Here is a 15620-nt window from a genome sequence, read left to right as displayed (position 1 = left end):
CACTGGCCCTTCAGGGGCTCTGAAAGTCCAGGTTGATGGGCAGAAGACCAAAAGTGACACAAAATATTCTCAGGCGATCAAGAATCCTGGACCTGAGGCTATGATATTTTGCCTTTGCACTCTGAAACCCCAAGGGCCCTGATTACAGTCTGTCCCTCCAAGAACTCTGCTGCTTCCTTCAGACATAACAAGAGAGAGTCTAACCACCTCCCCTTGATTGATGTCAACATCCTGGGGGTCACCATTGACCAGAAACTTAACTGGACCAGCCACATAAATACAGTGGCTACAAGAGCAGGTCAGAGGCTGGGTATTCTGTGGAGAGTGACTCACCTCCTGACTCCCCAAAGCCTTTCCACCATCGACAAGGCACAAGTCAGGAGTGTGATGGAATACTCTCCACTTGCCTGGATGAGTGCAGCTCCAACAACACTCCAGAAGCTCGACACCATCCAGGACTAAGCAGCCCACTTGATTGGCACCCCATCCACCACCCTAAACATTCACTCCCTTAACGAACTAACGTCACTGTGGGAGAACCTTCACCACACGGACTGCAGCGGTTTAAGATGGCGGCTCACCACCACCTTCTCAAGGGGCGATTAGGGATGGGCAATAAATGCCGGCCTCGCCAGCGACGCCCGCATCCCGTGAGCGAATTTTTAAAAAACTCCGAGACCAAAGTGGGAAACTCCTCATCAAGACTGACAAGGGGAATGGGCTCCAATTAGTGACCACCGTGTCGTATAATTACCTGTCGGACATGGCGACTTGTTCCAACATGGCAGAGCCCGTGTTGGCTTTCCAGTTCCCTGAGATAGAAGTCCTCCTGAAACAGGGACAAAGATTGTTAGGACCCTCCGATCGGGGACTGAGCCCCTCAGCCCACCCAAAGTGTCCAAAATATATAACGTCCCTACTGAGGGGAGAAGGGAGGGAGGGAGGGAGGGAGGGAGGAAGGGTGGAAGGGAGGGTGGAAGAGAGAGAGAGGGAGGGAGAGAGAGAGAGAGGGAGGTAGACAGGAAGGAAGGAAGGGAGGAAGTAAGGAAGGGAGAGATTGAGGGAGGGAGAGATTGAGGGAGAGATTGAGGGAGGGAGGGAGAGATTGAGGGAGGGAGGGAGAGATTGAGGGAAGGAGGGAGGGTGGGAGGACAGACATTGCTCACATTTCTACAGCCCCTTTCATGACCTCAGGACGTCCCAAAGCTCTTCACAGCCAATGGAGTATTTTTTATGAGGTGTGGTCACCGTTGTAATGTAAGAAACAGGGCAGCCAATTTGTGCAAAGCAAGATCCCACAAACAGCAATGAAGTAAATGACCAGATCCTCAGTACCGCCCCTCCGACAGTGCGGCGCTCCCTCAGTACCGACCCTCCGACAGTGCGGCGCTCCCTCAGTACTGACCCTCCGACAGAGCGGCGCTCCCTCAGCACTGACCCTCCGACAGTGCGGCGCTCCCTCAGTACTGACCCTCCGACAGTGCAGCACTCCCTCAGTACTGACCCTCCGACAGTGCGGCGCTCCCTCAGTACTGATCCTCTGACAGTGCGGCGCTCCCTCAGTACTGACCCTCCGACAGTGCGGCGCTCCCTCAGTACCGACCCTCCGACAGTGCGGCGCTCCCTCAGTACTGAGCCTCCGACAGTGCGGCGCTCCCTCAGTACTGACCCTCCGACAGTGCGGCGCTCCCTCAGTACTGACCCTCCGACAGTGCGGCGCTCCCTCAGTACTGATCCTCTGACAGTGCGGCGCTCCCTCAGTACTGACCCTCCGACAGTGCTGCGCTCCCTCAGTACGGACCCTCCCACAGTGCGGCGCTCCCTCAGTACCGACCCTCCGACAGTGCGGCGCTCCCTCAGTACTGACCCTCCGACAGTGCGGCGCTCCCTCAGTACCGACCCTCCGACAGTGCGGCGCTCCCTCAGTACTGACCCTCCGACAGTGTGGCGCTCCCTCAGTACTGACCCTCCGACAGTGCGGCGCTCCCTCAGGACCGACCCTCCGACAGTGCGGTGCTCCCTCAGTACCGACCCTCCGACAGTGCGGCGCTCCCTCAGTACTGACCCTCCGACAGTGCGGCGCTCCCTCAGTACTGACCCTCCGACAGTGCTGCACTCCCTCAGTACTGACCCTCCGACAGTGCGGCGCTCCCTCAGTACTGACCCTCCGACAGTGCTGCGCTCCCTCAGTACAGACCCTCCCACAGTGCGGCGCTCCCTCAGTACCGACCCTCCGACAGTGCGGCGCTCCCTCAGTACCGACCCTCCGACAGTGCGGCGCTCCCTCAGTACGGACCCTCCGACAGTGCGGCGCTCCCTCAGTACCGACCCTCCGACAGTGCGGCGCTCCCTCAGTACCGACCCTCCGACAGTGCGGCGCTCCCTCAGTACCGACCCTCCGACAGTGCGGCGCTCCCTCAGTACTGACCCTCCGACAGAGCGGCGCTCCCTCAGTACCGACCCTCCGACAGTGCGGCGCTCCCTCAGTACCGACCCTCCGACAGTGCGGCGCTCCCTCAGTACTGACCCTCCGACAGTGCGGCGCTCCCTCAGTACTGACCCTCCGACAGTGCGGCGCTCCCTCAGTACTGACCCTCCGACAGTGCGGCGCTCCCTCAGTACTGACCCTCCCACAGTGCGGCGCTCCCTCAGTACCGACCCTCCGACAGTGCGGCGCTCCCTCAGTACTGACCCTCCTCCAGACGCAGCGCAACTGACAAAATCGGGGTAGAGTTTCCTCGGGAGACCCCTCCCCCCCCCCGATCTCCGGCCCGTAACTTCGGCAGAAATCCCAGCGATCTGGGGGGGTGGGGGGAATCCCACGAAGAAGTTCGGCCCCCCCCTACACGAGAGCTGCACTCTCAGGGTGGCTGCTTGTTCGTTCGTCCCTCTGCATCTCAAGGGAGTGGTGCTGGGACCTGGACGTTCCTCGGAAAGTGAACACGACTGAGGCACAGGGCACCAGAGAGTCCCTGAGGTATCCCAGGAATTCCCTGTCTCCACCCACCCCACCCCAAAACTGACAACGTCAGCTGTGACCCAGTGGGCCTCAGCCTCGCCTCGAAGATCGAGGGTTTTTGGGTTGGAGTCCCACTGCAGAGACCAGCGCTGAGGGAGTGCTGCACTGTCGGAGGTGCCGTCTTTCGGATGAGATGTCAAACCGAGGCTCCCGAGCGTCCTCTCAGATAGATCCCATGGGCACTATTTTGAAGAAGAGGGCGATTCTCCCTCGTGTCCCGGGGCCAATATTTATCCCGCGACCAATAGCACTGAAAAGACAGATGAGCTGGCCATTACCACATTGCTATTTGTGGGATCTTGCTGTGTGCAAGATGGCTGCCGCGTTTCCTACATAACAACAGTGTCTGCACTTCGAATGTACTCCGTTGGCTTTGTGCTTTGTGGCGTCCTGAGGCCATCTTTCTTTCTTCCTCAGCCACTCGCTCAATGGGCTGATATCCAGGGCTGTTTTCCAGTTGGCAAATTGTCGATGGCACTCGGCCGATGTGAGTACTCGAGGTTAGGAAATGTGAGTCACATCACCTCATTCTCTGTCATGACATTTAGGCTTACGTAGAGAGCTCACTCCATCTGGCCCTTCACACGACAGGAGACCAATTCACAGTGAATTTACCAGCACTCCTATATTGGGAGACACCAAAATATTACACTGCCTTTTAAGCATTCAGTGTCAGCACGGGTTAGATACAGAGTAAAGCTCCCTCTATACTGTCCCATCAAACACTCCCAGGGCAGGTACAGGGTTAGATACAGAGTAAAGCTCCCTCTACACTGTCCCATCAAACACTCCCAGGGCAGGTACAGGGTTAGATACAGAGTAAAGCTCCCTCTACACTGTCCCATCAAACACTCCCAGGGCAGGTACAGGGTTAGATACAGAGTAAAGCTCCCTCCACACTGTCCCATCAAACACTCCCAGGGCAGGTACAGGGTTAGATACAGAGTAAAGCTCCCTCGACACTGTCCCATCAAACACTCCCAGGGCAGGTACAGCACGGGTTAGATACAGAGTAAAGCTCCCTCTACACTGTCCCATCAAACACTCCCAGGGCAGGTACAGGGTTAGATACAGAGTAAAGCTCCCTCTACACTGCCCCATCAAACACTCCCAGGGCAGGTACAGGGTTAGATACAGAGTAAAGCTCCCTCTACACTGTCCCATCAAACACTCCCAGGGCAGGTACAGGGTTAGATACAGAGTAAAGCTCCCTCTACACTGTCCCATCAAACACTCCCAGGGCAGGTACAGGGTTAGATACAGAGTAAAGCTCCCTCTACACTGTCCCATCAAACACTCCCAGGGCAGGTACAGGGTTAGATACAGAGTAAAGCTCCCTCCACACTGTCCCATCAAACACTCCCAGGGCAGGTACAGGGTTAGATACAGAGTAAAGCTCCCTCGACACTGTCCCATCAAACACTCCCAGGGCAGGTACAGCACGGGTTAGATACAGAGTAAAGCTCCCTCTACACTGTCCCATCAAACACTCCCAGGGCAGGTACAGGGTTAGATACAGAGTAAAGCTCCCTCCACACTGTCCCATCAAACACTCCCAGGGCAGGTACAGGGTTAGATACAGAGTAAAGCTCCCTCGACACTGTCCCATCAAACACTCCCAGGGCAGGTACAGGGTTAGATACAGAGTAAAGCTCCCTCGACACTGTCCCATCAAACACTCCCAGGGCAGGTACAGGGTTAGATACAGTGTAAAGCTCCCTCTACACTGTCCCGTCAAACACTCCCAGGGCAGGTACAGGGTTAGATACAGAGTAAAGCTCCCTCTACACTGTCCCATCAAACACTCCCAGGGCAGGTACAGGGTTAGATACAGAGTAAAGCTCCCTCTGCACTGTCCCGTCAAACACTCCCAGCGCAGGTAAAGGGTGAGCTACAGAGTAAAGCTCCCTCTACACTGTCCCGTCAAACACTCCCAGGGCAGGTACAGGGTTAGATACAGAGTAAAGCTCCCTCTACACTGTCCCATCAAACACTCCCAGGGCAGGTACAGCACGGGTTAGATACAGAGTAAAGCTCCCTCTACACTGTCCCCATCAAACACTCCCAGGGCAGGTACAGGGTTAGATACAGAGTAAAGCTCCCTCTACACTGTCCCATCAAACACTCCCAGGGCAGGTACAGGGTTAGATACAGAGTAAAGCTCCCTCGACACTGTCCCATCAAACACTCCCAGGGCAGGTACAGCACGGGTTAGATACAGAGTAAAGCTCCCTCGACACTGTCCCATCAAACACTCCCAGGGCAGGTACAGGGTTAGATACAGAGTAAAGCTCCCTCCACACTGTCCCATCAAACACTCCCAGGGCAGGTACAGGGTTAGATACAGAGTAAAGCTCCCTCGACACTGTCCCATCAAACACTCCCAGGGCAGGTACAGGGTTAGATACAGAGTAAAGCTCCCTCTACACTGTCCCATCAAACACTCCCAGGGCAGGTACAGGGTTAGATACAGAGTAAAGCTCCCTCTACACTGTCCCGTCAAACACTCCCAGGGCAGGTACAGGGTTAGATACAGAGTAAAGCTCCATCTACACTGTCCCATCAAACACTCCCAGGGCAGGTACAGGGTTAGATACAGAGTAAAGCTCCCTCTGCACTGTCCCGTCAAACACTCCCAGCGCAGGTAAAGGGTGAGCTACAGAGTAAAGCTCCCTCTACACTGTCCCGTCAAACACTCCCAGGGCAGGTACAGGGTTAGATACAGAGTAAAGCTCCCTCTACACTGTCCCATCAAACACTCCCAGGGCAGGTACAGCACGGGTTAGATACAGAGTAAAGCTCCCTCTACACTGTCCCCATCAAACACTCCCAGGGCAGGTACAGGGTTAGATACAGAGTAAAGCTCCCTCTACACTGTCCCATCAAACACTCCCAGGGCAGGTGCAGGGATAGATACAGAGTAAAGCTCCCTCTACACTGTCCCATCAAACACTCCCAGGGCAGGTACAGGGTTAGATACAGAGTAAAGCTCCCTCTACACTGTCCCATCAAACACTCCCAGGGCAGGTACAGGGTTAGATACAGAGTAAAGCTCCCTCCACACTGTCCCATCAAACACTCCCAGGGCAGGTACAGGGTTAGATACAGAGTAAAGCTCCCTCGACACTGTCCCATCAAACACTCCCAGGGCAGGTACAGCACGGGTTAGATACAGAGTAAAGCTCCCTCTACACTGTCCCATCAAACACTCCCAGGGCAGGTACAGGGTTAGATACAGAGTAAAGCTCCCTCCACACTGTCCCATCAAACACTCCCAGGGCAGGTACAGGGTTAGATACAGAGTAAAGCTCCCTCGACACTGTCCCATCAAACACTCCCAGGGCAGGTACAGGGTTAGATACAGAGTAAAGCTCCCTCTACACTGTCCCATCAAACACTCCCAGGGCAGGTACAGGGTTAGATACAGAGTAAAGCTCCCTCTACACTGTCCCGTCAAACACTCCCAGGGCAGGTACAGGGTTAGATACAGAGTAAAGCTCCCTCTACACTGTCCCATCAAACACTCCCAGGGCAGGTACAGCACGGGTTAGATACAGAGTAAAACTCCCTCTACACTGTCCCATCAAACACTCCCAGGGCAGGTACAGGGTTAGATACAGAGTAAAGCTCCCTCCACACTGTCCCATCAAACACTCCCAGGGCAGGTACAGGGTTAGATACAGAGTAAAGCTCCCTCGACACTGTCCCATCAAACACTCCCAGGGCAGGTACAGGGTTAGATACAGAGTAAAGCTCCCTCTACACTGTCCCATCAAACACTCCCAGGGCAGGTACAGGGTTAGATACAGAGTAAAGCTCCCTCTACACTGTCCCGTCAAACACTCCCAGGGCAGGTACAGGGTTAGATACAGAGTAAAGCTCCCTCTACACTGTCCCATCAAACACTCCCAGGGCAGGTACAGGGTTAGATACAGAGTAAAGCTCCCTCTGCACTGTCCCGTCAAACACTCCCAGCGCAGGTAAAGGGTGAGCTACAGAGTAAAGCTCCCTCTACACTGTCCCGTCAAACACTCCCAGGGCAGGTACAGGGTTAGATACAGAGTAAAGCTCCCTCTACACTGTCCCATCAAACACTCCCAGGGCAGGTACAGCACGGGTTAGATACAGAGTAAAGCTCCCTCTACACTGTCCCCATCAAACACTCCCAGGGCAGGTACAGGGTTAGATACAGAGTAAAGCTCCCTCTACACTGTCCCATCAAACACTCCCAGGGCAGGTACAGGGTTAGATACAGAGTAAAGCTCCCTCGACACTGTCCCATCAAACACTCCCAGGGCAGGTACAGCACGGGTTAGATACAGAGTAAAGCTCCCTCTACACTGTCCCATCAAACACTCCCAGGGCAGGTACAGGGTTAGATACAGAGTAAAGCTCCCTCCACACTGTCCCATCAAACACTCCCAGGGCAGGTACAGGGTTAGATACAGAGTAAAGCTCCCTCCACACTGTCCCATCAAACACTCCCAGGGCAGGTACAGGGTTAGATACAGAGTAAAGCTCCCTCTACACTGTCCCATCAAACACTCCCAGGGCAGGTACAGGGTTAGATACAGAGTAAAGCTCCCTCTACACTGTCCCGTCAAACACTCCCAGGGCAGGTACAGGGTTAGATACAGAGTAAAGCTCCATCTACACTGTCCCATCAAACACTCCCAGGGCAGGTACAGGGTTAGATACAGAGTAAAGCTCCCTCTGCACTGTCCCGTCAAACACTCCCAGCGCAGGTAAAGGGTGAGCTACAGAGTAAAGCTCCCTCTACACTGTCCCGTCAAACACTCCCAGGGCAGGTACAGGGTTAGATACAGAGTAAAGCTCCCTCTACACTGTCCCATCAAACACTCCCAGGGCAGGTACAGCACGGGTTAGATACAGAGTAAAGCTCCCTCTACACTGTCCCCATCAAACACTCCCAGGGCAGGTACAGGGTTAGATACAGAGTAAAGCTCCCTCTACACTGTCCCATCAAACACTCCCAGGGCAGGTACAGGGATAGATACAGAGTAAAGCTCCCTCTACACTGTCCCATCAAACACTCCCAGGGCAGGTACAGGGTTAGATACAGAGTAAAGCTCCCTCTACACTGTCCCATCAAACACTCCCAGGGCAGGTACAGGGTTAGATACAGAGTAAAGCTCCCTCCACACTGTCCCATCAAACACTCCCAGGGCAGGTACAGGGTTAGATACAGAGTAAAGCTCCCTCGACACTGTCCCATCAAACACTCCCAGGGCAGGTACAGGGTTAGATACAGAGTAAAGCTCCCTCTACACTGTCCCATCAAACACTCCCAGGGCAGGTACAGGGTTAGATACAGAGTAAAGCTCCCTCTACACTGTCCCGTCAAACACTCCCAGGGCAGGTACAGGGTTAGATACAGAGTAAAGCTCCCTCTACACTGTCCCATCAAACACTCCCAGGGCAGGTACAGGGTTAGATACAGAGTAAAGCTCCCTCTGCACTGTCCCGTCAAACACTCCCAGCGCAGGTAAAGGGTGAGCTACAGAGTAAAGCTCCCTCTACACTGTCCCGTCAAACACTCCCAGGGCAGGTACAGGGTTAGATACAGAGTAAAGCTCCCTCTACACTGTCCCATCAAACACTCCCAGGGCAGGTACAGCACGGGTTAGATACAGAGTAAAGCTCCCTCTACACTGTCCCCATCAAACACTCCCAGGGCAGGTACAGGGTTAGATACAGAGTAAAGCTCCCTCGACACTGTCCCATCAAACACTCCCAGGGCAGGTACAGCACGGGTTAGATACAGAGTAAAGCTCCCTCTACACTGTCCCATCAAACACTCCCAGGGCAGGTACAGGGTTAGATACAGAGTAAAGCTCCCTCCACACTGTCCCATCAAACACTCCCAGGGCAGGTACAGGGTTAGATACAGAGTAAAGCTCCCTCGACACTGTCCCATCAAACACTCCCAGGGCAGGTACAGGGTTAGATACAGAGTAAAGCTCCCTCTACACTGTCCCATCAAACACTCCCAGGGCAGGTACAGGGTTAGATACAGAGTAAAGCTCCCTCTACACTGTCCCGTCAAACACTCCCAGGGCAGGTACAGGGTTAGATACAGAGTAAAGCTCCCTCTACACTGTCCCATCAAACACTCCCAGGGCAGGTACAGCGTTAGATACAGAGTAAAGCTCCCTCTGCACTGTCCCGTCAAACACTCCCAGCGCAGGTAAAGGGTGAGCTACAGAGTAAAGCTCCCTCTACACTGTCCCGTCAAACACTCCCAGGGCAGGTACAGGGTTAGATACAGAGTAAAGCTCCCTCTACACTGTCCCATCAAACACTCCCAGGGCAGGTACAGCACGGGTTAGATACAGAGTAAAGCTCCCTCTACACTGTCCCCATCAAACACTCCCAGGGCAGGTACAGGGTTAGATACAGAGTAAAGCTCCCTCTACACTGTCCCATCAAACACTCCCAGGGCAGGTACAGGGATAGATACAGAGTAAAGCTCCCTCTACACTGTCCCATCAAACACTCCCAGGGCAGGTACAGGGTTAGATACAGAGTAAAGCTCCCTCTACACTGTCCCCATCAAACACTCCCAGGGCAGGTACAGGGTTAGATACAGAGTAAAGCTCCCTCGACACTGTCCCGTCAAACACTCCCAGGGCAGGTACAGGGTTAGATACAGAGTAAAGCTCCCTCTTCACTGTCCCATCAAACACTCCCAGGGCAGGTACAGCACGGGTTAGTTACAGAGTAAAGCTCCCTCTACACTGTCCCCATCAAACACTCCCAGGGCAGGTACAGGGTTAGATACAGAGTAAAGCTCCCTCTGCACTGTCCCATCAAACACTCCCAGGGCAGGTACAGGGTTAGATACAGAGTAAAGCTCCCTCTACACTGTCCCATCAAACACTCCCAGGGCAGGTACAGGGTTAGATACAGAGTAAAGCTCCCTCTACACTGTCCCATCAAACACTCCCAGGGCAGGTACAGGGTTAGATACAGAGTAAAGCTCCCTCTACACCGTCCCATCAAACACTCCCAGGGCAGGTACAGGGTTAGATACAGAGTAAAGCTCCCTCTACACCGTCCCATCAAACACTCCCAGGGCAGGTACAGGGATAGATACAGAGTAAAGCTCCCTCTACACTGTCCCATCAAACACTCCCAGGGCAGGTACAGGGTTAGATACAGAGTAAAGCTCCCTCTACACTGTCCCATCAAACACTCCCAGGGCAGGTACAGGGTTAGATACAGAGTAAAGCTCCCTCTACACTGTCCCATCAAACACTCCCAGGGCAGGTACAGGGTTAGATACAGAGTAAAGCTCCTTCTACACTGTCCCATCAAACACTCCCAGAGCAGGTACAGGGTTAGATACAGAGTAAAGCTCCCTCTACACTGTCCCATCAAACACTCCCAGGGCAGGTACAGGGTTAGATACAGAGTAAAGCTCCCTCTACACTGTCCCATCAAACACTCCCAGGGCAGGTACAGGGTTAGATACAGAGTAAAGCTCCCTCTACACTGTCCCATCAAACACTCCCAGGGCAGGTACAGGGTTAGATACAGAGTAAAGCTCCCTCTACACTGTCCCATCAAACACTCCCAGGGCAGGTACAGGGTTAGATACAGAGTAAAGCTCCCTCTACACTGTCCCATCAAACACTCCCAGGGCAGGTACAGGGTTAGATACAGAGTAAAGCTCCTTCTACACTGTCCCATCAAACACTCCCAGAGCAGGTACAGGGTTAGATACAGAGTAAAGCTCCCTCTACACTGTCCCATCAAACACTCCCAGGGCAGGTACAGGGTTAGATACAGAGTAAAGCTCCCTCTACACTGTCCCATCAAACACTCCCAGGGCAGGTACAGGGTTAGATACAGAGTAAAGCTCCCTCTACACTGTCCCATCAAACACTCCCAGGGCAGGTACAGGGTTAGATACAGAGTAAAGCTCCCTCTACACTGTCCCATCAAACACTCCCAGGGCAGGTACAGGGTTAGATACAGAGTAAAGCTCCCTCTACACTGTCCCATCAAACACTCCCAGGGCAGGTACAGGGTTAGATACAGAGTAAAGCTCCCTCTACACTGTCCCATCAAACACTCTCAGGGCAGGTACAGGGTTAGATACAGAGTAAAGCTCCCTCTACACTGTCCCCATCAAACACTCCCAGGGCAGGTACAGGGTTAGATACAGAGTAAAGCTCCCTCTACACTGTCCCATCAAACACTCCCAGGGCAGGTACAGGGTTAGATACAGAGTAAAGCTCCTTCTACACTATCCCATCAAACACTCCCAGGGCAGGTACAGGGTTAGATACAGAGTAAAGCTCCTTCTGCACTATCCCTACGGTATCTGTGTCATCCCTTATTTCGCATCCTCTCTTGGTGAGTGTGCTAATGTGGTGTCAAACTGAGGTGGAGTGAGCTTCACTTTGCGATGTGGGCCCACCAGAATGAACCTGGACCTTCTCCAAACTCCCTTGATTTGGGGCCCTTCTGGCCAGCAGAGAGAGAGTTACAGATCGGCCATGACCTGGCTGAACGAGGCTGATTGGCCCCCTCCTGTCCCTATGTTCTTGCACCCCAGCGGGTCAGGGCTGGGTTTGAAATGTCCACGTTCCATCCCAGTAAATCCGTTCCATTTTAAAGTTCTCCTCCTCGTGATCAAATCCCTCCGCGGTCTCACCCCTTCCCTATCTCTGGAACCTCCTCCAGCCCTCCGAGATCTCTGCGTTCCTCCAATTCCGGCCTCTTGTCCATCCCCCGATTTCCATCGCTCCGCCATTGGCGGCCGTGCCTTCAGCTGCCTCGGCCCTAAGCTCTGGAATTCCACCCTAAACATCTCCGCCTTATCACATAAGAAATAGGAGCAGGAGTAGGCCATTCGGCCCCTCGAGCCTGCTCCGCCATTCAATCAGATCATGGCTGATCTTCTACCTCAACTCCACTTTCCCACCCAATCCCCATATCCCTTGATTCCCCGAGAGTCCAAAAATCTATCCATCTCAGCCTTGAATATACTCAACGACTGAGCATCCACAGCCCTCTGGGGTAGAGAATTCCAAAGATTCACCACCCTCTGAGTGAAGAAATTCCTCCTCATCTCAGTCCTAAATGGCCGACCCCTTATCCTGAGACTATGCCCCCTGGTTCTAGACTCTCCAGCCAGGGGGAAACAGCCTCTCAGCATCTACCCTGTCAAGCCCCCTCAGAATCTTATATGTTTCAATGAGATCACCTCTCATTCTTCTAAACTCCAGAGAGTATCGGCCCATTCTACTCAATCTCTCCTCATAGGACAACCCTCTCATCCCAGGAATCAATCTAGTGAACCTTCATTGCACCGCCTCGAAAGCAAGTATATCCTTCCTTAGATAAGGAGACCAAAACTGTACACAGTACTCCAGGTGAGGTCTCACCAAAGCCCTGAACAATTGTAGTAAGACTTCCTTACTCTTGTACTCCAATCCCCTTGCAATAAAGGCCAACATACCATTTACCTTCCTAATTGCTTGCTGTACCTGCATGTTAACTTTCTGTGTTTCTTGTACGAGGACACCCAAATCCCTCTGAACACCAACATTTAATAGTTTCTCACCATTTAAAAAATATTCTGTTTTTCTATCCTTCCTACCAAAGTGAATACCCTCACCTTTCCCCACATTATACTCCATCTGCCACCTTCTTGCCCACTCACTTAACCTGTCTATATCCCTTTGCAGACTCTGTGTCCTCCTCACAGCTTACTTTCCCACCTAGCTTTGTATCGTCAGCAAACTTGGATACATTACACTCGGTCCCTTCATCTAAGTCATGAATATAGATTGTAAATAGCTGAGGCCCGAGCACTGATCCTTGCGGTACCCCACTAGTTACAGCCTGAGAATGACCCGTTTATCCCTACTCTCTGTTTTCTGTCCGTTAACCAATCCTCTATCGGGGCTAATATATTACCCCCAATCCCATGAGCCCTTATCTTGTGTAAAAACCTTTTATGTGGCATCTTATCGAATGCATTTTGAAAATCCAAATATACTACATCTACTGGTTCCCCTTTATCTACCCTGCTAGTCACATCCTCAAAAAACTCTAATAAATTTGTCAAACACGATTCCCTTTTCATAAAACCATGTTGACTCTGCCTGATCATATTATGATTTTCTAAGTGCCCTGTTACCACTTCCTTAATAATATATTCCAGCATTTTCCCAACGACTGATGTCAGGCTAACTGGCCTGTAGTTCCCTGTTTTCTCTCTCCCTCCTTTCTTGAATAGCGGGGTTACATTTGCTTCCTTCCAATCCACTGGGACTGTTCTAGAATCTAGGGAATTTTGGACGATCACAATCAATGCATCCACTATCTCTGCAGCCACCTCTTTTCGAACCCTCGGATGTCGGCCATCAGGTCCAGGGGATTTGTCGGCTTTTAGTCCCATTACTTTCTCCAGTACTTTTTCTCTACTGATATTAATTACTTTAAGTTCCTCATTCTCATTAGCCCCTTGGTTCCCCACTATTTCTGTTTTGTTTTTTGTGTCTTCTACTGTGAAGACAGATGCAAAATATTTGTTAACATCTCTGCCATTTCCTGATTCCCCATTATAATTTCTCCTGTCGCAGCCTCTAAGGGACCCACGTTTACTTTTGCTAATCTCTTCCTTTTTACTTACTTGTAGAAACTCTTACAATCTGTTTTTATATTTCTTGCTAGTTTACTCTCATATTCTATTTTCTCCCTTTTTATCAATTTTTTGGTCTTCCTTTGCAGGTTTCTAAAACTCTCCCAATCCTCAGGCTTACTACTCTTCTTGGCAACATTACAGGCCTCTTCTTTTAATCTAATACCATCCTTAACTTCTTTAGTTAGTCACGGATGAATCACCTTTCCTGTGGAGTTTTTATTTCTCAATCGATTGTACATTGGTCAAGAATTATGAAATATTTCTTTAAATGTTTGACATTTCTTATCTACTGCCATATCTTTTAGTCTAATTTCCCAATCTACCTCAGCCAACTCGCCCCTCATGCCTATGTAATCGGCTTTATTTAAGTTTAAGACTCTAGTTTTGGACTTAAGTACGTCACTCTCAAACTTAATGTGAAATTCTATCATATTATGATCACTGTTCCCCAGAGGATCCTTTACTGTGAGATTACAAATTAACCCTGTCTCATTACACAATGCAAGATCTAAAATAACCTATTCCCTGGTTGGTTCCCAGACGTATTGTTCCAGGAAACTGTCTCGAATGCATTCCATGGACTCGTCCTCCAGACTACCTTTGCCAATTTGATTTGTCCAATCTATGTAAAGTTTCAAGTCCCCCATGATTATTACATTACTTCTGTTACAAGCTCCTATTATTTCTTGATTAATACTCCAACGGTATGGCTATAATTAGGGGACTTATAGACTACTCCCACTCCTACTCCCTGATCTTCTGAGCCAAGACTCTTTCTCACCACTGTTTTATGTCATTCTTTACTATCAGGGCTACACCCGCCTCCTTTTCCATTCTGCCCGTCTTTTCAAAATGTCAAGTACCCTGGAATATTTCGTTCCCAACCTTGGTCACCTTGCAAAGATGAGGGTTAAACTGGTTAACCCCCGAATCCGGGTGCGGGCATGATTAACCCACGCCCGGTGGTTCCGATGCAGGCAGCACTCAAGATTCGTGCTGCCTGCTCGTTTACCTGACGCAAGCGCAGCACGCAGGCCTAGCTGCGATGCTCTCACCAGGTTCGCGCTTCTTGCCAGCAAGGGGTGCCCAAATATCGAGAGATTGGCTCGCATCTCTTAAAGGCGGTCGGCATCTCTTATTTGCAAAAGATAAGATACAATTCCGCACGGAGTCTGAACGGAGATCAGACGGTCGCACGCGTAAAACGCAGTTGCAGGTCCCGTCCCTGTGTTTACAAACTGATGAGTTATTTTAAAGCATTGAATTAAGGTTGCGCACTATTAAATCCCACATCCTCCAATCTGCCCGCCAGACCCCACCAATCTGCCGATCTGAGTTGGTACCAGGCCTGCGAGGGAACATGCCCCATGGTTCTCTGCCGATGCACCAGAGGCCTTGGTGCAAGAGGTGGGCAGAATGCGGGGCATCCTATATCCGCAGGGGGGCAAGAGGCATATCCTCAAGAGGTAGTGGGGGGCAGCGGGGGGACGCAGTTAATGCCAGGCGCGTAGCATGGATGCAGTGCAGGAAGCAGTTCAGTGATTTGACATGAGTGGGCAAGGTGAGTGAGGTCAAGGGTCAAGAGGCATCTCCTACCAACTGCTCCACGCACTACGCCCCCCATCTCCCACATGCCAACAAACTCTTTCCCAACAATACTCAACTCTTCCAATCAGATGCTTCCTCTCACCCTCACACATTACCACTGTTGCAAGCCGCCCACCCACAGCTCACACACACTGGCAGCTATTCAACCATGACAGGCACATCATGCAGGACGCTCACCGACTCACGTCTCGCTTTCTCGCAGGAGAAGGTGGCGTATATCAGGAGGCAGCGAGTGGCAGTGGCAGTTAACCCCTGGAGCCTGTTCCAGATGGGAGAGAGGGGGTGACAGAGGAAGGGAGAGAGATCGAGGGA

At 51.9% G+C, this 15620-nt stretch overlaps 1 protein-coding gene across 1 annotated transcript in view; it reads right to left on the bottom strand.

Annotated features, from left to right (window-relative positions):
* LOC137309706 (synapsin-1-like) overlaps positions 1-15620 on the bottom strand; it is a 207811-nt gene that overhangs the window by 29733 nt on the left and 162458 nt on the right. The window contains exon 8 of the mRNA XM_067977785.1: positions 755-829. Within this exon, the coding sequence (XP_067833886.1) occupies positions 755-829 (75 nt within the window). The remainder of the gene's footprint in view (positions 1-754; positions 830-15620) is intronic.

This window comes from Heptranchias perlo, unplaced genomic scaffold (assembly GCF_035084215.1).
Source record: "Heptranchias perlo isolate sHepPer1 unplaced genomic scaffold, sHepPer1.hap1 HAP1_SCAFFOLD_178, whole genome shotgun sequence".
NCBI classification, from domain to species: Eukaryota; Metazoa; Chordata; class Chondrichthyes; order Hexanchiformes; family Hexanchidae; genus Heptranchias; species Heptranchias perlo.
This window is presented reverse-complemented; position numbering and strand designations above follow the sequence as displayed.